A 23,436-nucleotide genomic window follows, 5' to 3' on the forward strand; every position below is an offset into this window, starting at 1 on the left:
GTCGTTTCGACACCTTATTTTTCATTGTATCGCAGTCTTGTGGTATATTGATCTGATTAAATTGTTAATGATTATTATTCAAAACCTCTTCAATACCATTTTTATGAATTTTTTCACTAAAATTTATTATAATATATTTCAAGGTGGCATGATTTGCTTTCAACATTGCATGAGTGTATCAACATGGGTGGCTGAAGCTACTACAGCCTTATGATAATTATGACATTATCTTTGTGTTGGGTTTTAGCTTCGAGTGAGTCTAATATACTGAACAAAATGTCACAAGTTGTCGGCGAAGAGCCCATGACCGATATCTGCAAATTCTCAATGCTGATTGGGGCCATCTTGGCTTCTGCCGTATACCTACAAGTCCTTCGCAACAGGCAGTATTGGGTCATCATGGAAACACTATTCGGAGTAGCGTCGGTGTTGTGTCTGCCATTTGCAGATAAAATGATTGCCAGCTATGTGAGTATTTATCAATTTACGCCAATTGTAATCGTGCAGGATTGGAACTGTTGAATTTTTGTATCGTTACAGCAAACTACTGGCAGAAACAGTCTTGCGCTGTATCTGTTTAGAATAATGATATGCGCAAGAGTGGCTCAAGCGTCCGTTATATTTTTGACGAGAAAATCTCGAGACCCGACTGTTGCAATTGGAATATCAATCAGCAATATCTTGGTAGGTAATAATGTTTTATGATGTTCAAGCGTTCATAAGCGACTCTTCGATGTACAGAACTTCAATATGCAACCGAAAATTATATGTTTACATAAACCCGAATATTTTTTGGCTGACACCTGTCAGGGGCAATTGTCAACAGCTACTCCAAGTCGTGTTGACAGTGTCAAAATACAATGAAACGATATAGGGGTGTCAAAATTTGACAGCAATCTTGATCGCAATCTTGTGGTGCATTGATGTGATGAATAACAATAAACTGAACTCAACTGGTAGAGAAAAAGACCTTTTAAATTCACTACTAGTTGATGACAATTGCCCCTCCCTTCTAATAATGTCAGCTGAAAATATATGGGTTTATTTCAATATGAATATACTATTCACTATACTGTAGTAACCATCTCGAAACATAGTAGACCTTACTTTATTAACCATCTACAAACATAGTAGACCTATATGCAGATCCGATCCAATAATATTAATGTTAGATTATCCTATATTTTGACTCAGTAGCACTGTGCAATAAGATAGCGCAATGGTGGAGTGGAGTGTCTGGCTTTTTGATCGGTAGGTCGGGAGCTCCATCCCCGGCCGGGTCATACCACAGACCCGATCAGTAAAACTGGTATTTTCGGCTTCCCCGCTTGGCGCTCAGCATTTCCGGGTGTTGCAAGACTTGAGAAACCTTACGAGGATATACCGTAATTTTCCATGTATAATCCGCAAAATTTTCACGATCTTTTGCCCTAAAATCGGGGGTGCGTATTATACATGGGAACAACACGCTTGAAAAAAATCTCCCTCGATAAAAAACTTGAAATCACACCTTTCTTCATGTTTGTTTCCAATCGCGCATCACTTTCAGCCATCGTGCCCAGTAATTCGTATTATCAGTGTAACGCGTTGCCAATTAGCAAAAAGCGTGTTGCCAATTAACGAGAGGCGTCTGCGCAGCACGCAATCTCCTGCTGAGTTGGTTTGCCGTTTGCACGCGAGCGAAATTAGGTCATTCATTGATTGCTGAACGCGCGCGCGACAATCCTCGCTAATTCATCGACAGTCCATGTGCGCAAAAGGTAATCGCTTGCGTAATCAGTCACATCTCCAACAGGCGTGGTGCGCACGACATAACCGTTGGCCTGAGCAATCGCATCTGACCTCGTGCGCAAGATGTCGCGTCGCCGGCCTCGCAGACTTTGGCTGCTATCTACTATCGTATAGAGACAATACCGTTACTTGTATAATGATTAGCAATCGCATCTGTAATAGGCCTCGTGCGCAAGACGTCGTGTCGCTGGCCCGAACTATCGCGTCGCCAGCCTCACAGGCTTTGGCTGCTCTCTACTATGACAATGCCGTTAATTGCATAATGATTAGTGATGGTCATGTCATGATTGTTCGACAGTGACATCGCAAAACAAAACACCATCGTGTACTAAAACACAACTATTCATGTACTGCGAATGCAGGGTGCGTACTATACATGAGAACAGGCTTTTTCCCAGAATTTGCATGCTATTTTAAGGGTGTGTATTATACATGGGGGCGTACTATACTTGGAAAATTACGGTATGTACACCTTCCTGGTCCAGCGACATCTGCACATTATGCACTCATGGTATGCATATGCACAGGTCGTGTGTATGAGTATGTATATCATGAGTCGGTGTATATGCCGCAATAACGTCGAGGATTAAAATATGTAACGTCCTATCTCTAATACAATTTTCCTGTACGTTTTCTTTCATTCTATTTTTTGTTCAATTCAGTCAAGAATGGCCTTGGTGATGTGTGCCTTGCATGGGATTTACCATACATCGACAATAAATGAAGTGAGTGATTGAATCAAAGTTATTTACGACTAAGTAATGAAAGCCTGTGTAATAACTTATTGCAGAAGCATCTGAAAGTAGACGCCTTCGTTTGCTCACTTCTGATTGTTGGAGACTTGTTCCAAATATCCAAAGTAACGACTCGAGAGGGCAGCCTGACTATCGGCGACCCCGTTAGCTTCCATCTTTCTGTGGATGGTCTCCTATCGTTCGTGTTCGCTTCGTGGATTTTTGGATTCCCTGATATGTTTCTGTATGCTGTGGTAGGTGAACGTATATGTGAATTTATGCTCCCCTAGTAAGCGTCACATGATTCCGGAATTGTCTAAAATAGCTTTACTGTCTTGTGAATGCAGGCCTGTAATTTGTAAGTTCTTAGAATGTTTGTGACAGCCACATTGAGTGCACCGCGCACGTGTACAAACTACTGGATTTTCAAAATGTGCTACTACAACTAGAACTAGTCACTTTTCAAATCTCGCAACCAAGGTTGTAATGACTCAAGTCACAATTTTTTGATGACTCGACTTGACTCGAGTCATTTTCTCAAAATACGGAAATGACTCGACTGTGTATCTGTGTATGGACTCTACTTGGACTCGAGTAATTGCGCATGACTCGAACTAAGTTATTTGTCTCGAGACTCAGACGGCTAAGACCGACATTTCATTGTAATTTCGAAGAATAGTAAAGTAACCCTCTATTGGGATTTCGTCTATTGGTACTGGTACTTGAAAATTTGACCAGAAGCTACTAAAAGTGAGGAAAATTTGTATATTATGAATGCGAACCATTGGATATCACCAAACAGAGGTATAGAAAGTGGGTTTAACAAGACTTTGACTGGAAACTAAGCGGTCAACACAATGACTTGTACTCGGACCCGAGTCACAACTCTATGACTTGGAATCCACCTTCTCCTCGATGACTTGGACTCGGACTTGACTCGGTGGTGAATTGAAAATGACTCGACTTGACTCAAAACTATAAAAGTGAGATTGACTCGTGACTCGGAGCCTTGTGACTTCGTTACGACCCTGCTCGCAACTAGAACTAGAACTAACGACATTTAATATTCTGCATATAACTAACTAAATTGCAAATGAATTGAAACATTGGAGTTAGAATCGGCATTTCAAAAGGACGGCGGTTTCGAGTTTGAAATGCGAGAGGTCCCGACCCGAAAACCCCTGGGCTATGCCACTGTTCGTAGTGAGCCACTGAACCAGACTTGGACAACTAGATAATTCTAGTTGGATCTAATTAGACAATTTGAGCAATATGCCGGTACTCTGATCTAATCTAATTTATGAAATGCTTCCTTGCCCAAATTTTGATACAATTTTTGGTTTTACTGAGAAGGCTGCAGGAGATCTGTTTAGTGCGGAACGAGTCAAGCTTGCTAAACAGACATTTGCCATTCTCATAGCTTGTGAGGATGAACTCCAATTTGATATGTTCAGTACTTCTAAAATCAAATTTGGAAAGCACAGTGTGGCTGTAATTCTAATTCTGATCTAATTTGAAAAAGCTGAAAATTTTCTAGTCCAACTCTGCCCAGAGCTAGCAAATATTTTTTTGATGCAAAAGTATAACTGGCACTAGGACTACTCACAAAACCAGTAGGCCTAGTTAATTGACCGCGGTTTGAACAGTCAGCTTTGAACACTGTTCACTAGATTTCTTACATAGCCTACTCAAAATCTTCACTGATCGATACAACAATTACATAAATGCGTGTATTAGATCTGAAGATTTGCGCTGACAATATGACGTTCAGTTCTTTGACAGCACCATCGTCAAAATGTGTACCAAAAATATAAAAACTTTTGATTTTAAGAATCCCAACATCACTCCAAATGAAGGCCAGGTGGCACTTGCAAAGGTGATTGGATGCATGGTGTTTGGTCTCGCCTTGCTGTCCTTTGCCGCTCTATGCTTCAAGAAAAATGATGATGGTGTGGCTGTATTACAAGCCAAGCTGATGGTGAGTAAACCACTTTATTGAGTTAATCTTGCCTTTCTAATAAGATACCGGTATGCAACTTGGCTAAATTTCGGTGTTGTGTTTTGCGAATCGATAGGCATTCATGCAATTGTTGCTGTATGCATGAATGTCTTTTGATTTGGTTTGCAGGAGGCACTGATAGCTTTTTCATTAAGTTCGTAATTCTTTTGCAGTTCTACCTGCCGACATTCCTTTTTGGAACCTTGATTTGCATTACTGATGCTCAGTACAGAAGCCAGGGACATGTTTTCATGTTCATGACAATTTTTGCAGCACTCGGAGGGAATGCTCTGTATTCTGTTTGGCAAAACAGGAAGGAGAAGGAACGTTAAGACCAGACAATAACTGATTCCAAATTATGGTGTCTGCTGTCAGAATGTTTTGAATATTTCCAAGACTTCAAACACACTGACAAAATTTTTTGGAATTCATTTTGTACTGAGGCTGTACTCTGGCTGGTTGATAGGCCTGCTATTTTTATAAGCTTTCTCCTTTACATAGAGTACTATTGCCACAGTTCCAATACCACATACTGTACACATGTTCGTTTGTGTATTGAATTCAATGGGTACCTGCATTTGATTTTATGATTGAAATTGGCATGCTGTTATTGCATTTTCACCCAAAATGTTTCTTTCTTTGTTACTGTCTATTCAGGTCATTTATTATTTGCATTGCCGTTATCGTGATGGTATCTTCAATACTTGTACAAATTATGTGTCTGCTTTTCTACCTAGCATCCATTATTAACGGAAATAGCTTTTTTCTATAGCTATTCAAAGGCCATGTCACATCTGTTGCATTAATCAATCAGAAAGCAGCTGCTGGACGTTAATATTGACAATGCTGTCACATATGAGACGTACCTTACCACTAGGAATCGGACATGTTTGGATTATTGGACACATTTTTAAAGCTACTAAACATTTCCACTGATTGAAGTCAACTTTTTTGATATTGTCATGTTCCAATGTTGACATTTTTTAATGGATTTGTTGAAAACTTTTGACATGACTGGTTTGTGCTGAATTTTAACAAGCTCTTTTTGTGGGAATTGTTTGCAGCAAGTTCAGCTGATAATTCGCTAACACTTTTATCAATATTGTATGTATTGCTTTTAACTCTGTACGCGGCATTAACTACACTAACTACTGTTTGAATGAATTTGAGGCTATTTCCAAACCGGTACCATGGTATATGAATATACTGAATGACAAGGAGAGAAGGACTTATCCATATATTGGATTACTAATGTCTTTTACTGGACATAAGCATAATCATTGCAGAAGGTAGCATGTTTGAGGCCCATTGTCACTGCCGTTCTTCCCAAATGTGTCACCAAATAAACGAGAAGTGTTTTTATGTGCTTCAATTGCAAATTTTTTATTTTGTAGCTAGTGAATAACTTGAAAATTCGCAGTTTCTCATGTATGTAGCTGGTCCCAGCCAGTGAAGTTGATTATATGTGAAAAATTATTTCATACACAAGTAATCATGGTAGCATTTTTCACAGTTAGAATTTCGCTCATTGTGTTAATTCGCCACTAACACTTGTTATTCGTTGCTCGATTTAGAATAGTTTCTTAATCAAGTAGAAAAATATCTCATCGAAATGGCTGGCGACAAACCTACCGACTCGAAGAGTATCGATGTCCGGAAGGACTATATAAATATGTGCTTAGTTGGTGTCGCTGTCATACTTTTGTTTGTGTATGCGAGGATTGTGCAGAACAAGAAGCACTGGATTTACCTGGAGTGTGCCGTAGCTGGCCTTTACGCAGCGGCCAGCACTTTGCTTGGCAGATGGGTGGGTCTTGTTATTGCATTGGTGTTGAATTGATTTCTTATAAGTGTAACACCGAAGTGAGAAAATGGACAATTTTTTCCACAGATTTGTATAAGGACCGGATCACGTCCTGACATATCAATCTTGCCTACTGTCACATGCCACCTCATTTTGTCGCTTGTCTTTTCATATCAACTTATACTTTTCATTCAGTGTGCATTCCCCTTCTTTACATCGTGTAGGCCCAGGTGGGTGTCTGATTTCAAAGACTACCCCAAGTCGTTTCGACACCTTCCTATCTTTTGATCGTATCGCAGTCTTGTGGTGTTTTGAAATGATGAAATTTTAATAATAATAAACTGAAGGAACAGGACTACCTGACAGCAATGGTTGCTTAAATCAGGTGCGCAAGGCTGAATTCTCGCTGTTACGTAATTAATTGGTCCAAATGCAAATGCACTGTTTAATAATCACCAGAATGTTTTCTTACAGTAGACAATACCGTTTATATTCTGATTTTTGATGTCATGCAAGATGGGTTGTCAGCAAGTCCTTAACACTGAAATTAACAAATTCAGACATGACTTGAGTCAAGTCGAGTCATGTTAAAATTGGAAGTCTAGTGATTGTAAATATAAGCATACTGCACGTGGGGTCGGTTGAACATTTAGTAAATATGGTCATTATATTCGGTACTCTCAAGTCTCAATCTCGGTAATCTATGCTAATGCTGGGCAGTGTCTTATTAAAGGAATGCATTTCAGTCGAAATTACTGATTTGTTACTGTTAAATGAATCTTTCCCATTTTTTTGTTGCTTCATGTGGTTTATAATAACTTGAAATATATTTTCAGGTTGGTGAAACCGGTTCCATTGCAGTCTATTTTATTCGACTTCGAGCTGCAGCTTTCGTTTCCCATGCCATGGCCACGTACTTCACTGAACACACATCAGATAAAACAGTGCCGATCGCAGTGTCTATTTCCAGCCTACTGGTGAGCTCTTCGCACATCGTATTGATATTTTATTCAACCATCACAATATTTCCCATTTCTCTGTTCCTTAGATGAGATCTTCCTACGTCATTGCATTGGAATGTGGGTTATATTTGGACAAATTCGGGACGGTATGAGTTCTGAAAATTCCCAGATCTTGGTATAGTAAAATTCATTTTTTCCTGTACAGTCGAAGGGAATTGTTTGCTGGGAAGCTGCGATTGTGTTTCTCCTTGCCCTTGGAGATCTGTACCATGTTCTCGCGTCGAAGACAAGAATCTACTCTCACCGCACCGTGGGCGATCCAATCAGCTTTCATGTTTCGATTGATGCGATTGTGTCATTCTGTTTTGGGATTTTCGTACTTGGTTTCCCCGATGTTCTGCTGAAGGCCATTGTAAGTATTTACATCTTGACCATTGTTAAGTAGGTCTAGGTCAGGAGTGTCAAACATACGGGCCATGAAGCAATGCTTAGTATATGAAAAAATGCTTGTATTATCCATCTCATTACCATCATAACTCGAGGTTTTTAGTAAGGAGCTTTTCCATGTAAATAATACTTGAAGACGGCTAATGTGGAAAATGTTTGTGTGCCACATTAGAACAGTCCGAGGACAATGTTGGTTTTCATTCTGATCACCATCAGTCACAAAAATGTAACATAGACACAATATTCCAAGAATGTAAAGAAGTACACATCCGGTTTTAAGTGTTCTGGAAAACTGGCCAAAAGTTCTATGGAGGCGAAAATACCGAAACCGTTGTATGCAAGTTAGCAGTATTCAAATAATATGCAGATATCTACAGTCAGCAGCATTTCCCTGATACAGAAAATCGTTTACAATACAATTATGTGATCACCTGCTCACCACATTCGCGAGTGTACGGTGTAGAGTAGACGCTCTTTCAAGACAGCATTATTTAATGGTATATTCATATGTTCGGCGGACACTCGTCAGGGGTAATCATTAGGGCTGGGCAAAATGATTCGAGTACTCGAATCTGAATCGAGTAGTAATTCTAATGATTCGAGTCGAGTAGTAAAAGACGATTTTTTCGAGTACTGAAATTATACGGTCCTCGCAACTGAAAGTTAATTTACTGACGAGAATTATAGTTTTGATACTATTTTCCACTGAGGAAGCCGTGAAACCTTGATTGGCCGTGTTTCAGCATACCAGGCACGGTACAAAGCTACGAACGTTACAGGAAATAGCACATTTTCGAGGTCATTATCATCCAAAAAAAATGTTAAGAAGTGCTATGACATCGGTATGGTCGAAAATATACCAAAGCATCATTAATGTGATGGATAACAGGCATTACGTTCTTTGTGGTGGCATAAAAGGTTCATATTTGGACTTCGACATAGTACATCCTGTTGTGACGTCATAATAAGTGATACTCGATTACTCGACTCGACTCGAAGCATATTACGTGATTCAGAATCGAATCACTCAGGTACTCGATTTTGCCCAGCCCTAGTAATCATCAGCAACTGGTAGAAAATTGGAAAGAACACTGTATACGGTAACAACAATCTTATCGGGTTCATTTTCATATGAATATACTATTCAAGTGTATATTGAAGTCCTGTACCTCCAAGAAGCTCTACAGCAGTGGTTGTCAAACCTTTTTAGACACGCCCCTCCTTTATGATAGCGAAAAATTCCTCGCTCCCCTTATCGTCATATCACAAAACGCTACCAGGATGCTCGCAATCCCAACGAATGGTGGCATGGAAGGTTATGACTGTTGATGAGAGAATTCTCAAATATGAAATTTGGACCGTGCACGAAGCAATAACCATGAATTGGAGATGTTATTTTCAGCTGACCGCAGCTTCGCGCCCCTAATCAGATGCTTTCACCCCCCCCCCCCCAGTTTGAGAACCACTGCTCTACAGCATTATTTGTTTAATAGTATTAGGCCTATTTCTGTTATTAGAATATGTTTAAAATATGGTTGTTTCATATAGTCCTATTCAAATCGCTTGTGACTCAATTTTTGCCCGTCCCTGAATGCATATTCATCACCGTCTAATTGAGAATGTTTATTCAGACTTCGAACTCGGCGAATGATACTCATCTGATAATTGTTCAATTGTGGGGCATCACACTTCTATCCGGTGCTCTCTTGTCGTTCGCTTCACTTTGCTATAGAAACGATGAAGACGCTCTCGGCACATTGAAAGCGAAGCTTATTGTAAGAACAAATTTTAATTTTCTCACTAATATCACCATTCACCATACTGTATTTTGGGTTTGCTCAAACTGACTTCTATAGTATTACTATATTCTTGCAATTGCTCATAAACGCCTATCTTATTTCAAAATTGACGTGACCATGTCATGAAACATGAAACACTCGCACCTGATATTTTGTGCGAATTGCTCTGGCTTTCTAGACTACGATTTTGTAATGTGATGTGATATTGGTACCATACATTTCATTATCTTGCAACAAAAATCGAGCATGCATTCCTCCGACTTGATAGGCTATATACACCACTAACACCAGGGTTGTAAAGACTGGAGTCACGATTTTTTGGTGACGATTTTTCAAATGCGTGAAATGACTTGAATCGAGTCATTGTGCATGCCTTGAACCAAGTCATATGACTCGAGACCAGGACGGCCAAGACAGACGTTTTCATTGTAACTTCGAAGAATAGTAAAGTTACCACATTATTGGTGTTTCGTCTATCAGTCCTGACACTTTGAGAATAGGGCCAGAAAATGTTAAAACTGAGGATAATTACGATATTATGAATGTGAGCCATTCTATATCACTCGAGCAGAATTGAAACAAGTGGGTTGAACCGGATTGATCTGAAAACTGAATAGTGAACATAATGACTTAGACTCGAGTCAAAACCATGAAAGTGAGATTGACGGAAAGTTGTGACTTGGTTACAACTCTGTGTAATCCCCTATTGTAATGGGTTAATTTAACCATAGAAATCATTCTCCGATAAATTTTTAACCCGCTTATCAGGAAAACACATGCCAATAAAGTGTTCATTGTATGAATATCATTATGTTATACCGGCCGGCAATATCAAATCATCAATCTCAGCCTCTCATTCATTATATGTCATTGTCTTTAAAGGATTGTTTGTTGCCTGTATTTATGATGCATTGCTGTTCGCCTATGAATCATGATGGTTGATTCATGCTGTCACATTCTTTGTTTTTCAGGTCTATCTGACTGCTGAAGTGCTCGCTATCACTCACCTTATTGTTGATAGTAGTTTCCGTACCTACTGGCATTGCGGTATCATGGTCGGCTTGATGGGCGGGTTGGCGTGGAACGCCGGACACGTTGTTTACCAGCATGAGAAATATGAATGAGACTGAGTTGCTTTATAAAATTTTCGCCATATGCTTTTGTGTAACTTTGTGTATTCCCTAATCTAGATTGTGGTGGATTTTATAAGCTGTTTCGAGTACATACGCAAATTGACATTTTGTTTTTATACTTCAATGATTTGTCATTTCCAATTGAGCTTTGTGTAATTTTTCATGTAGATTATGGTGAATTTTTTATGCTGTTCCTTGTCTATGAGCCAGCAGTTATGAAGTAGTCTGGTACTGGTATGTTACGTATACCTGAATGCACAGTTTCATCGTACCGTTTTGCTGTCCATTTACAGTTACAATCATCATGGCTTTGGCAGCTTCAGTTATAAAAATTGTGTATTCTCTGATGTAAATTGGGGTGGATTTTGTAAGGTAGAACACTATACAATGAAATTAGCATTTTATGTTTTATACTTCAATGCTTGTCATGTATCTTTTGCTGATTGAATTTTGTTTAATTTGTCATGTAGACTTCGGTGAATTTTATGTGCTGTTACTTGTACATGAGCAAGCAATTATGAAATATGTTACTTATGCGTGAAGACCGTCTTGGAGGTACAGAACTTCAATATACAATTGAAAAATATATTTCCATATTGAAATACACCAATTGTTCAGGGTGATCGTCAGAAACTAGTAGAGAATGATCTTTCCAATTCTCTACTAGTGGCTGACGATTATCCCTGACGAGTGTCAGCCGAAAACATTCGGGTTTATTTCAGTATGAATACATTATTCACTTGAAGTCGTATGTATAGTTTCATCGTGCCGTTTCGTTGTCCATTTACAGTTCCAATCATGGTTTTGGCACTTTTCTTCAGTTATTAAAAATTGTGTATTTTTGTAGAGGGATAAGTAGACGACTTCTTATATTCGCTAAAATGGCGCTTGTAGGAATCTGTTGCACTGATTGTAATCCGACGCTTTTATATTGTCTATTTAGATATTACTTGAATTGTAGAATAGGTCAGCAGTGAAAATGGTGGAACTGAACGAGAACAATGTTACCCTGATCGTCGCAGCGTCTGTACTTGGACTCGTTGGGTACTTGCAAATCGTCAGACGTAGACAACATGTAGCCGTGATGGAGCTGGCTTTGGCTGTTGGCTTTGTTTTCTTCCTGATTCCAAAAGGAGCATTTTTCAGCTACGTCAGTATCTGATATTCCGTTTGTGTGGAACCATTGTGATTGTGTGAGATTTTAGGTCAATGCACGCGACGGGACAGCACCCAATACGGTGCTGCAGCTTATCGTCGCATGTCTCGTGTCTCACTGCGCTTGTCTGCACTTCACGAAGTATACAGAGAATCTGGAGGTTTCTCTTTGCACAACTGTAACCAATATTTTGGTGAGTAGGGTTGCTGCAGTACTATGTTTCGATGACTTTTAGGCTTCTGACGGTTTCTCTGTAAGGTAAAAGAGCTATCTTGAAAATTCTTCCTGGGATACAGCCAGATGCGGTAAAAGTCGGCGGCGTTCCAACGCGACTAGAAATAATGCCCCAAAATTTTACTCAGTTACATGTAGAAGTTGCTACTTAGCAATTCCCAATACCCGTGAAAACTAATTCATGGGAGAGCAGAAAAAAGGTGTGTAAACTGAGTGGTATTAAATGTGGATTTGGTGGGGGTCCTAATGCACCATCCACCATATATGTATATATGTTAGTCCGCCTTTCATTTGTCAGCTGTTTTATGTTTTATTTAAGCTTATAATCGGTTTTGGTTGATTTTTTTTGTGAAGACACGTAATTCTGGTATGATCAGACATACCTGAAACTGACTAATACTTTTGTCATAAGTTATTGATGACTTGGTAATCTCATTGTTTCAAAATTTAGTGATGGTTTTACTATAAGCTAATGTGAAAAGGTGTGGACGAGACTCAAAACAATTCAGTTTAGTGACAATTAGGTCCATGGCGTTCATTTGAGGAACAAAAAGTTCAGTCGGGGTCAAAATTATTCTGTCACATGAATGATTTGTCACTTGCACGATTACAAGGACACTTTTCAATGTATCACTCAAATGATTGAAGCGACACTTTTCAAATGGGAAATGAGCTGATACTCTGGTGGTTTGTCACTCAGTTGATATAAAACTGTCAATAGTATATCTATTCCATGGTGTTGTAACTAAAATTTACAGTTGTACCGGTGTAGAACTAGGCCATGACCTGTGTAGAAGGTTGAGCTGATTGGATTTAGGGCAAGTTTTTGCAACGTTTTTTTTACAGCTTCCGGTAGCTTCCTAAATACTCGTAAGATATGTAGAATGCTGTTGAGCTGTTTGAAGGAATCTTATAGTGCAACTTTTGTCCATATTTTTCATGCAACTTTTTCGATTTTTCATGAAAGTATTTTCGATTTTGGTGAAATACACGGCCAAATTCGACTGAAACACCGTGAATCAGGACCGAAGTAACGCTTTTACGGGAGCTGAGCCTGAAAATTGACCGTTTTTTTTTAATCAACCGAGCAAAATGTGGTCAAAATGCAACTTCTGCAACTTTTTTCGAAAATAAATAAATAAATGCAACTTTCCACGGATTTAACTGCAACAAAAACTTGCCCTAGATATCATTCATTGATAGCAATTGGCCACCTACGTCATTAACCTATGTTATGTTTATCTTATGTACCTAACGATGTTGCTTTTCATACCGTATTACAGACTCGAAGTTCTCTTGCTCTATGCTCTGTTCAAGGGATGATCTATGTGAAATCGTTGTCAAATGTAGGTGAAAGTCAATTTTCTGTTGACATGTCCTTGTTGAACTATTGCAATTGAATAATTCTGTTACTGGCTCTTTTCCAGGTCTGGTGTCTAGTGTCGTTGGCGGTACTGATCCCTTTGATCATTGGGGATCTCTTTCATGTGTTTCACATGAAAATCAAATATTCCGGTACTGTCGGAGATCCCATCAGCTGGTACTTGACAAACGATGCCATGCTGACGTTCGTCTTGGGAATGCTCGTGCTGACGTTTCCGAATATCTTTGGAAAGAAACCGGTGAGTTTGAAATTTTCGTATCGTTCAAAATGTTGAGTAAAATTGATGGCTATACCGTTGGTCTCGTAACACAGAGGTCGTGGGTAAAATCCTCCCCGATGTCCTTCTCAATCCAGCCCCTGGTGGGCCTACCTGGCCTGGTTGTTTTGAGTAAAAGTAATGCAAACCTATCCCCAAACTACGTTCTACTTTGCAATAGTTGTAATGCAAAAAATCTGGTAGTTTTTCTTCTTCATTTTGACCTGGCCTGTCCCAAGCCCGAATACATGAACAGTAGTAGGGGTCTTTAAAAATAAAATTTGAGAATTTTCTGTTCACCCCATGAAAGTGTTAGGTTGTCTATAGAAACGATGTTCACCAAATTTGGTTCAATTCCAACCAGTGGAAACGGAGTTATTGCCGTTGAAAAATTTGAATTTGAATAAAATAGTATTTACGGTGGGCCCCACTATAATAAATAATTGAAGAATCGGTCAACGACTCACCATAAATACTATTTTATTCATAATCCACTTTCATGGGGTGAACAGAAAATTTTCAAATTTTTTGTCATTTATTTTTATAGAATAAATAGAAACTTTCTTCTCCTGTAGCAATGCGGCTACAGGTTGGAATTGAACCAAATTTGGGGTGCAGGCTTAAATTAGGTAACCTAACAATTTTATCGAGTAGCCAGTACGATTTGAGAGGAAAAGTCATTTTTGAAGACCCCTAATGAACAGTGTTGTGGCAAGAAAGGCACTTGGCCTTGAACTTCATAAACTTCACTGATGCAGCCTCTTCATTTTTTATTCATTTTCTGATTAGAGTCTCTTACTTGGTAACATGCTGACATTGGTAAAGCGGCTGTTCTAGTTTGACTTTTGCGTTTTCGCAAAGGACGAAGCAACGAAGCTGTTTGTGAAAGGTCTCGGCTTCATCATTATCTGTCATGGCCTTCTATCGTTAAGCGGTGTCTGCTTCAGAGATGAACAGGACGCAACGTCTCTCCTGAAGTCCAAAGTGCTGGTGAGTCAATTCAATATGAGACAATATTGAATGAGTATTATTGTTAGAATTTTCTGCCTGGTTCTTACATATAGCCCCATTTGTCACGAAGACCACAGCTCTGCATTCAAAGCTTTCCTGTCATCCTGTTTATCCTGTGACTACAAATCATTATATCATATTTTCTGTTGCTCAGCTCCAATATTTGCCACATTTTAAATATGACATTTTTCAGATGTATGTCCTTTGGTGTGCCGCTGGTGCTTCAAGCTACGTTACCGATAGCGCATTTTGGACTGAAAGTCACCCTTACTGTCTCGTCTTTATCTCCGGAATGCTCTTGTATAATGCTATTCATATATTTATCGATAAGGCAACTTCGTAGAAGTATTGGTACGATTGTGCAATGTGTAGCCTGTATATGCCTGGAAGTAATTATATTTGTGTGTTTTGATGTGTTAGATTCACTCCATTGCCTCTCCGTAACCTTTTATTCATATGCATTTTTACTATGAGTGTATTGCATACTCTATTATAATCATTTTGAAAGCCGGTTGAAGCAGATCTCTCTTCAGTGTTGATTCACTATGTCACCATCAAGTGAAATTAAGACTATTTTCCTTAATTTGACAAGCTTATATTCTTTTATGGTAGATTTCTTCAAACTGCTACTCACATATTTAATATTCAATTACAGTGCGGTCACCTTGGAGCTTATTTTCTATGTTTACTTTTAGGACATATTCTGTAAATATGATAGCCACAGTGTTTGCTACCCACATTTTGTAGTGACATGACAATAACCATGAATAACATGAAATCAATCATCAGATCAACTTCAAATTCCTCAGAACCCTGATGTCATCTTCAATTAGTTATTGTCAACTTCTTCTGAGTCGGTATTGCGCTTGTCACCTACAACCTGTGTTGATGTGTAGTTAGACGATTCAATGCTTGATATTTATTATATTTGTTTGCCCATCATTCGTTCAATTGAAAAGCTTTTTTGGTATCCTTGAAGCAATTGTCGTTGATAGTGTTACCGTATGCATGCAATAATCCTGTGCCTTTCTTTTACTGCACTTCATCAAGTTTTAGTTAAAATAAGCCTGTTTTATTTGCCGTCTAACAATAATCATTCTTTCAGTGTAACGTGGAATAAAAACTTGCTCGTTTTTTGACTTGTGTAATGGGTTGTTTATGTGATTAATGTTAGTCTTTTCGTGTAGCACATTGTACTGTCATTTATCTTATATATTCATTGTATCATGTTTTGTCACTGTCGCATTGGTACTGATGCTTTGCCTGTTATGTTAATCATGGTCCTTCTTCATAATCTTTATGTATTTAGTTTAGATCTTTTTTACTTTAATGAGCAGTGACTAAATCTACCAGAATGGATGCATTATTCGAGGTATTGAGCACATATCCCAGTTTAGTTTACGCCAGTGCTGGGTTGGCGTTGTTGCTTTACTTGTCTGTCCTCGCCAATGAAACGCGTTGGTGTAAATTTGAAGTGCTTTTAGGGATCTCCTATGTGTTTTCTCTGCCATTCTCGGGACATCTGCTTCGAATATGGGTGAGTGATGTCATATGCTTCATGGTTGTAGTCGTCTATTCAACTTGTTGCACTTCTAAAATATGACAGAAGGTTCTTAATTCACAAGATACACGAGCCATGTAAGGGTAGGCTTGCCTTACACAATTTTAAGGCTTGTGTCTTATCCACTCATGTCACATTTTGATTCGTCGAAACTCCACCAGAACTTACATCTGAACTAGAGCATACCCTGAATAATTTTCAGTATAAATTTAAGAGCAATCGTCTGTTGTAATCACATAACATGAAATTTGTTTGTGGTATTTGTGGCATATGACATTATTACTATTTCAGTTGGACGGCAAGGATGGTGATGATGCTGCAAAATTTGTGTTTGCCTTAATACTGCTGGGCATGACATGTTTAGCTTATCAAATACACTGGACGAAATCTACACGAGATCCAGTGGTGATAGCATCTCTCCATATCACTTGCATCCTCGTAAGGAGTCTGAATTTGTCATCTACTATGTTTCCTTTCATACTTCTGCATTTTTCAGTCTAGAGTTGGACTTTTATTTGCTGCTGTTAAAGCAATGCTATTTTCAAGCGGATTTTCTCGGGTCAGTATAAGCATTATTTCAAGTTATCGCCGTGAAATAGATCGGCTGACTACTTATTATTACTGCAGGATGCATTAATGGGGGACTGCGTATTCATGGCACTGCTGATCTCAGGAAATATGTGTCATCTTAAAAAAGTATCAACAAAAGATGGTGGTTTGAGGATGACAGGATGCGTTCGGAAATATGTTGTCAGCGATGCGGTGCTATGCTTTCTGATTGGACTTGTTTTAGTCGGATTCTCAGACATTGTAGCCGACATTTCTGTAAGTGTTGAATGTCATAAATGTAGAAGATTCTCCGTGTAGCTTACAATTGGCTAGTCCTGTATTTGTGCTAATCAATTTTGGATATGTAGAAAATGTTAAGTGGCTTGTGTCCGATTAGGTTTGGATTTTTTTCTGCTACTGTGTGGCTTACTCTTGTTATAATTCACTTTATCTAATCTAGCAGATTATAAATTTATGTAATCTTGGGGTAAACATTAGAGCCCAACCGATATATTCACCTGTCATATTCGCCTTCGTGGAAGGCTATTACCAGTGTTCGGATCAGGTCACTACCTTCGAGTCACGAGTCATTGCACATTTGGACTCGAGTCAAGTCAAGTCAATCGACTTTCAAGGGTGACTCGCGTCTAGTAAAGGTGACTCGAGTCAAGTCAAGTCATATGAAAAAGTTGACTTGAGTCATCCCAACACTGGCTATTACTACTGGAAGCTACTGTCACGTGAGAAGTCCCGGTAAGCCAAAACATTGCCGTGTTCACATTATTATGCATAATCAGGTATTAACTGAAATGGTATATTCAATAGATAACGTTAATTTTTATATTAATAATATATTCAGTAACTTTCTTCATAGGTGAATAAGAAATCTGAAATTCACACGATGCTGATCAAATCCTTTGGATTTCAAGTTCTGGCATTTTCCGTGCAGTCATTTGCCTCACTTTGTTATAAAGAAGATCAGGAGATAGCAAAGATCTATCTGCCCAGACTGTGGGTAAGCTCATTTTATAATGGTATCATTCATGCTAAATATTTAAGAACATTTTTTGAATTCAGATGCTGCTCCCGATTGCGGTTTGCATCGCATGGAACGTAAACATTACCAATGCAACAATTTGTGAATATATCTTCCTATGCACTTCAATCGTTTTTATGCTGCAAAACTTACGGATATGCTTCCACACACCGTCCACTACTAAGCAAGATTAATAGTTTATTGTGACCGCTGACCGTCCTTCCTTCCTACACTTCACTACTGTCTCAATTTTAGCTTAAACTGCAATTGTGCATCTAATTTCTGTGTTTTCAATACTGGTACCTACACTGTTAATAGATATATTTGTCTTGAAATCTTGCGGTATAAAATACATGGTGTGAATTATGCAAACTCCTGTGTGGGGTCATTTCATCCATTTGGGTCAACGACATGTGCGTGGTATAATTGGGCCATTTTTTTACCTATAAAGGCAAGGTTTTGACCTGAAAAATCGAAATTTTTACATTTTTGGCCTTGTGTATGTGATTAAGTTGTTTTCCCACATAATGTTAGAATTGTATATTGTAATTGAAATGAACCTGAATATTTTCGGCTGACACTCGTCAGGGTTAGGTAATCGTCAGCAACTAGTTGAGAATTCGAAAGAACGTCGTATACCAGAGGTGATCAAAGAAGTCGAGAAAGCTACTCAAGTAGAAGTAGAAGTAGCGACGAAAAAATCTACTCAAGCACGAGTAGAAGTACTTCTTCCATAAGCCACATAAAACTACTTGAAGTAAAAGTAGAATGGACAGACTTTAAATCTACTCAAGTAAAAGCAGCAGTCTTAATTCGTTCGCATGGACTGTCAAAAGCTGCAAATTGAGCTATGCGAAAGATGCAGAGAGCTTGATCCGCATTGATGCATCCCACGAGGTATCAATTTTCGACAGAATAAGCATTCTTTCGCATCATCGGATGCAAATTATAGTATTGGTATGAAAATGCGATACTAACCCTTTGTTTACTAGAAGACCACGTTTTAGAGAACATCATGGCATGGCGCCCTACCCCATATTAAAAGGCCCCAAGTTTACGCGAAGAGCAATACGGAGAAGTTGTATTGGAAACGGTTTCAACACTTTGCGCGATTAGTATACGTTAATAACAAATATTGTGGATCGTGAAATTTATAATTAGTGTTTTCGGAAAATAAAGTCATTACTACAGTTGATTTTATGCTGCAACGTGTATGTTCTGCGACAAAAGAACTGAAGGTAATTAGAACTCAAAGTATGATACTCGGAATTGAAAGTGAAATACAAATACCACTTCTAAAAAGCGGAAAATATATTTCATGTCTCTTGTCAATAAATCTTCCAAGGTGATCTTCTAAAACAGGTGTAACGTTAAAAAAGTCGGATTTCCCAGATTAGCAGGACACGTCATTGGGTGCTAGATTGCGAAACGGTAGTTTCAAACGTTATGTATGGGTCACATTTACTGTGATGAAATATTTGATATGGGCGACAATGCGGTGTGAGCGGAGCCAAGCAATCCGGTAGAGGCTACCTAAATTATATTCACTGATACTTTTGTGAAAACATATTTGTCACTATAACTACCGTGCACGAAGCGCAACAAAATTTCTGGGCTTTACTTGACTTTTATGAATATGAAATGTTGGTACTCCGTGAAAACAGTCCCGAAATTCCTCAGGCTATCTTTCATATTGGGGGATTAAACTACTTCTACTTGACAAACTGAAAATAGCGAAAAGTGAGTAAGTAGATCACAAAATATTACGAGGTAGAAGTAGAGAAAATCAGATCTAATTGAGTAAGTACCAGAACTAGAGGAAAATTATTTGAGTACTTCCAAAAAGTAGAAGTACTTCGTTACTGACCACCTCTGCGTATATCAACAATCGCATCACGAAATATGACGTCACCAGCATGAAATGTCAAGTACGAGAGCGTTAGATATGCTATTTCTAGATGGTACACGAACTGTTTTGTTGACACAGCCTTGGTTGCTATATTTTGATAAAAGTCGACTCCAAGGCTCACAAATGAAAGTGTTAACGGCCCCTTCCGACGACGCAAAATCTGTTTTCTCGATAATTTTTCGCACATCACAACATTAAGTGTTTGCCAATTGAAGAATTTATGACCTTTGATTCATCATTGGTTTATTAGCAATTTTATCAGTTCAATACACCACAAAATGCGATGCAATGAAAAGATAGGAAGGTCTCGAAGCAATCCGCATCAATCTTGGGCGGATGACTCGAGGGTGAGCTTTTCACCGAGCGTGATGGGCGTTTTCTAATATATCTAGGGACATGCTGACTTACGCGTTCCTGCAAACGCTTTCACGTACCCACAATCCCCAGAGGCACTTAAAATTCGGAAACTGCATCACTTTATTGAAGTGCAGGAAACACGTGTTTAAATGTTGCAGGGAGCAGTTGCGCTGTCGTTTATGTAATGACTGTGGTCAAGTTTGCAGACGTTTGGGGTGAGATATTTGACTTGTTTTAGGGGAATGGGGGGGGGGGGAGTTATCGTTATGTTGTTTTCTATCATAGTAACAAAATGTAGCATGCAGCTGTACAGTTACTCCCGTATTGTATTAGCAGTTCTGCGTATGCGTGAGCGATACAACGCATTTTGCGTTCGTTATTTGATTCAAGATAAATGGCTAATTAATCTGTCTTAAACAGATCTGGCAAAATTTGACTTGAATTGTGACTTGACTTGACTCGACTCACCTCCAACAACAAGTAACATGAATTTACTCGAGATGACTCGTGACTCGAAGGTAGGCTTACCATATTTTGGAAATCTAAAAAGAGGACACTTTTTCAGAAATTTCAGACTTGCAAAACCGGAGAAGAATTCAGAAAAACCGGCTAACTTTACCCACTTTGTGGTCGGTTGACTAAAAAAAAAGGTCATCTTTCCGCTCAGAGCTCAAAATACCGGTTTTTGTCAGGTGGATGACTAAAAAAAAAGGTCATATTTTCGCTCAGAGCTTAAAATCAACGTTTTTCACTCCGAAATACCCGCCGGAGCGTCACTTCTGTGCTATTTTGCGGCATATCACTCGCAGTTTGCTCTAAATCTGACCTAAATTTTCAAAAAGAGGACAAAATCTCAAAAAAGAGGACAAAAGGGCGTCCTCCGAGGACACTTTCAAAAAAGTCAAAAAAGAGGACAAATCCTCTTAAAAGAGGACGTATGGTAAGCCTACTCGAAGGTAGTGACTTGATCCCAACAATGCTACTACATACTACTTATACGATACGACAACGTAAGCTGTGATCATTTCGTTTGCCATCAATTTATTTGTGATGAAACCGTGGGGGATCAGTGAAATGTACAATCAGTAGTAAAATAAAATTCGAAAAATGTTACTACCACAGTTTCCTTCTGCTGGGACTTGCCGTCACGGTTCTATACCTATACACCAACTTTTGTACTAGGCCGATTCAGTGGCAGTGCTCGTCGTCGTCATTGCCGTACTTACTACTCAGAATAGTGGAGTGCCGTAGGCACGTCCGTAGTCATCGCGAAATGCAGATGGACTAGTGGTGTGATTCAAGGTGTAACCAACGACGTAGGAGTTTCGGCCGTCGGTTTCTTCCACAGAGGGACAGGGGATTTTTATTCAGTATACTTATATAATTTTGTGTTTGAAGGGAAACAGTAGGGCAAGCCAAGCCGGTGGTGTTGTGTTTCTGTTCAATGCTATATTTGTTGCTTTACGAGATCTTTATTTAACAGTATGTGTAACGAACAATGCCTCCTATATAGGAAACAGTACCAGGGAAATGTGAAAATGTCTTTGCTCCGTTTGTTCTATTTTATTATTATCATGACATTTTGTTTCGTTAACTGTAATTCGTTGCATAGTTAGTGGACCTAACATCAGCCACGTCATAGATTGTAGAAAGTTATGCGATATAATAACAATGAGCCAGAAGTTGAGTACCGCAATTGCCTTACTGGAATTCACCATCATGGTTTTGAATCAGAATATTACCGATACGGCGATACCCGGTAGATATAGGCTATTTCTCATGATGCCAGATTGTCAGGTCATGACCCGTGCCAGCATTAGATCTGCTATTTTCAACCTGTGACAAATGATAAAATATATTAGATATAGGCTAACGTACCTCATTTATATACAGCCAATGAATTGACACCACTGCTATAAGCATTGCATAGGCGCCGCCGCGCCGGACTCTTATTTTACTTGAGATATGCGGGTTCGATTGCATCAAAAATGGTTGGTATCATAATATGGCATGATTGATGACTAGGTATAGTAAATGCTCTCCAAGCCTCTCTCAAAATCCCAGTTTTCGCAGAGTACAAAAGCAAAATTCTACCGCATTGCAAATTACAATAGATTATGGAATAATGATCCGCAAAATGAACTGTGCAATGTGCATTAGCAACAAACACGATTCTCTCACAAAACAAAATATTACAATGAGTATTCAGGCTATTGCCAATCAGTGTAACTTCAGTATGAGTTGGGTGTATTCCGGCACTTGAAGAAATCATGGTTGCGTTCTTATATTTTCCCGATGCTTCTCCTAATTACTGACGCTCGATCAATGGGTCGTTTCAGTAATTCTCTGACATAAGCAGTTAGCAACTAACGGAAATACCTTGCGCATATTTTCTAAATTACGCCCGGGCTGTTGTTATGCCGCATAGCCCCAAAACAATTCTAGGTATTCGCAGCATACCCATGTCCAACGCCTATGAATGAAAGTCGAAACCCTGTTGAGTTATTGATTAAGGATGATCGGGCAATGATTTTACATGTGCCATGATTTTTTTCATGCAAATATGTGAAATTAAGTTATTCTATTTGATAGAGAAATTGAAAATTTTAAAAAGTTTCAATTTGAAAAAGACAGCTCTCAAGATATTCTTGTGAATGTTTTATAATGAATATTCTTGCCAATTCCTGATGTGGTCAATATGAGAAACTCCCAAAACTGGTGTTTTTGCACACTGAGTTGGTATCTTACTGTCCTCGCGGCGATTGCAGATCAATAGAGTGCAACATATTTCATGCTTCGAGAACCAGAGTTGCCGTTTGGCTGTTTTCATGTCTACAAATCTGGCTGTATTTTCCGACGGATGGCCCTGAAAAAAGTATATTACTGCCAAACTATAACTGGTCATTAAAACACAAAGGTTAAAGGCCAGGGCCAGGCAAACTTGAGCATCTGGGTGATTAATTTCCGTGGGAAGAATGTATTGCAACTCTAAAGTATATATACTTTTCTTTGATAAATTAACGTGAAGGACTGGAGGTAGAGCGTGTATCGTATGTATATTTTCGTTAGGCCTACTTAAAACAGTCCACCCACGCCATTCGGCTTGAATCCTCAAAACTGATAGTCAACTCTAATGGTGGTACCCTGCCCTATTTACGCCCAGCATATTATACATAGATTAGGCACTGAACATCACCAAACAAATATGTAGCCATGATATTAATAATAATTTACTACTACCACTTCCAGAAAAAGCCATGCTCAAACAAGAAATAACAATGCAATGGCCACGATTCCGATTTGTGATAAGACTG

The 23,436-nt window shown here is 38.9% G+C and overlaps 3 protein-coding genes across 3 annotated transcripts; all 3 read left to right on the forward strand.

Moving 5' to 3' along the window:
* The first annotated feature begins 216 nt into the window (after window positions 1-216).
* LOC145433124 (uncharacterized) lies at window positions 217-11,613 on the forward strand. Its single transcript, XM_080310063.1, has 10 exons — window positions 217-468; window positions 541-684; window positions 2,454-2,516; window positions 2,582-2,779; window positions 4,357-4,503; window positions 7,165-7,305; window positions 7,377-7,436; window positions 7,496-7,702; window positions 9,369-9,512; window positions 10,508-11,613. The coding sequence occupies exons 1-10, from the start codon at window positions 220-222 to the stop codon at window positions 10,658-10,660; spliced, it is 1,506 nt and encodes a 501-aa protein (XP_080166189.1). The 5' UTR covers window positions 217-219; the 3' UTR covers window positions 10,661-11,613.
* Window positions 11,614-11,641: 28 nt separating this feature from the next.
* On the forward strand, window positions 11,642-16,019 carry LOC145433127 (uncharacterized). Its single transcript, XM_080310067.1, has 6 exons — window positions 11,642-11,819; window positions 11,875-12,018; window positions 13,343-13,405; window positions 13,487-13,681; window positions 14,561-14,689; window positions 14,904-16,019. Exons 1-6 carry the CDS (start codon window positions 11,649-11,651, stop codon window positions 15,051-15,053), a joined length of 852 nt encoding a protein of 283 aa, XP_080166193.1. The 5' UTR covers window positions 11,642-11,648; the 3' UTR covers window positions 15,054-16,019.
* Window positions 16,020-16,059: 40 nt separating this feature from the next.
* LOC145433126 (uncharacterized) lies at window positions 16,060-18,228 on the forward strand. Its single transcript, XM_080310066.1, has 6 exons — window positions 16,060-16,247; window positions 16,563-16,709; window positions 16,768-16,830; window positions 16,899-17,096; window positions 17,695-17,835; window positions 17,898-18,228. The coding sequence occupies exons 1-6, from the start codon at window positions 16,065-16,067 to the stop codon at window positions 18,048-18,050; spliced, it is 885 nt and encodes a 294-aa protein (XP_080166192.1). The 5' UTR covers window positions 16,060-16,064; the 3' UTR covers window positions 18,051-18,228.
* The last annotated feature ends 5,208 nt before the right edge of the window (window positions 18,229-23,436 follow it).

This window comes from Botryllus schlosseri, chromosome 2 (assembly GCF_051294905.1).
Source record: "Botryllus schlosseri isolate E-star chromosome 2, Bs_hap1, whole genome shotgun sequence".
NCBI classification, from domain to species: domain Eukaryota; kingdom Metazoa; phylum Chordata; class Ascidiacea; order Stolidobranchia; family Styelidae; genus Botryllus; species Botryllus schlosseri.

What these genes read in the sequence shown, in the direction of transcription:
- LOC145433126 (XM_080310066.1), top strand. Translation starts at nt 16,065, where the DNA reads ATGGATGCATTATTCGAGGTATTGAGCACATATCCCAGTTTAGTTTAC. An exon ending in TCCATATCACTTGCATCCTC is followed by an intron (nt 16,710 to 16,767) that starts GTAAGGAGTCTG and finishes TGCATTTTTCAG; the next exon opens with TCTAGAGTTGGACTTTTATT. An exon ending in ACATTGTAGCCGACATTTCT is followed by an intron (nt 17,097 to 17,694) that starts GTAAGTGTTGAA and finishes CTTTCTTCATAG; the next exon opens with GTGAATAAGAAATCTGAAAT.
- LOC145433127 (XM_080310067.1), top strand. Translation starts at nt 11,649, where the DNA reads ATGGTGGAACTGAACGAGAACAATGTTACCCTGATCGTCGCAGCGTCT. An exon ending in CAACTGTAACCAATATTTTG is followed by an intron (nt 12,019 to 13,342) that starts GTGAGTAGGGTT and finishes ACCGTATTACAG; the next exon opens with ACTCGAAGTTCTCTTGCTCT. An exon ending in TCCTGAAGTCCAAAGTGCTG is followed by an intron (nt 14,690 to 14,903) that starts GTGAGTCAATTC and finishes GACATTTTTCAG; the next exon opens with ATGTATGTCCTTTGGTGTGC.
- LOC145433124 (XM_080310063.1), top strand. Translation starts at nt 220, where the DNA reads ATGACATTATCTTTGTGTTGGGTTTTAGCTTCGAGTGAGTCTAATATA. An exon ending in TATTACAAGCCAAGCTGATG is followed by an intron (nt 4,504 to 7,164) that starts GTGAGTAAACCA and finishes ATATATTTTCAG; the next exon opens with GTTGGTGAAACCGGTTCCAT. An exon ending in TGTCTATTTCCAGCCTACTG is followed by an intron (nt 7,306 to 7,376) that starts GTGAGCTCTTCG and finishes TCTGTTCCTTAG; the next exon opens with ATGAGATCTTCCTACGTCAT.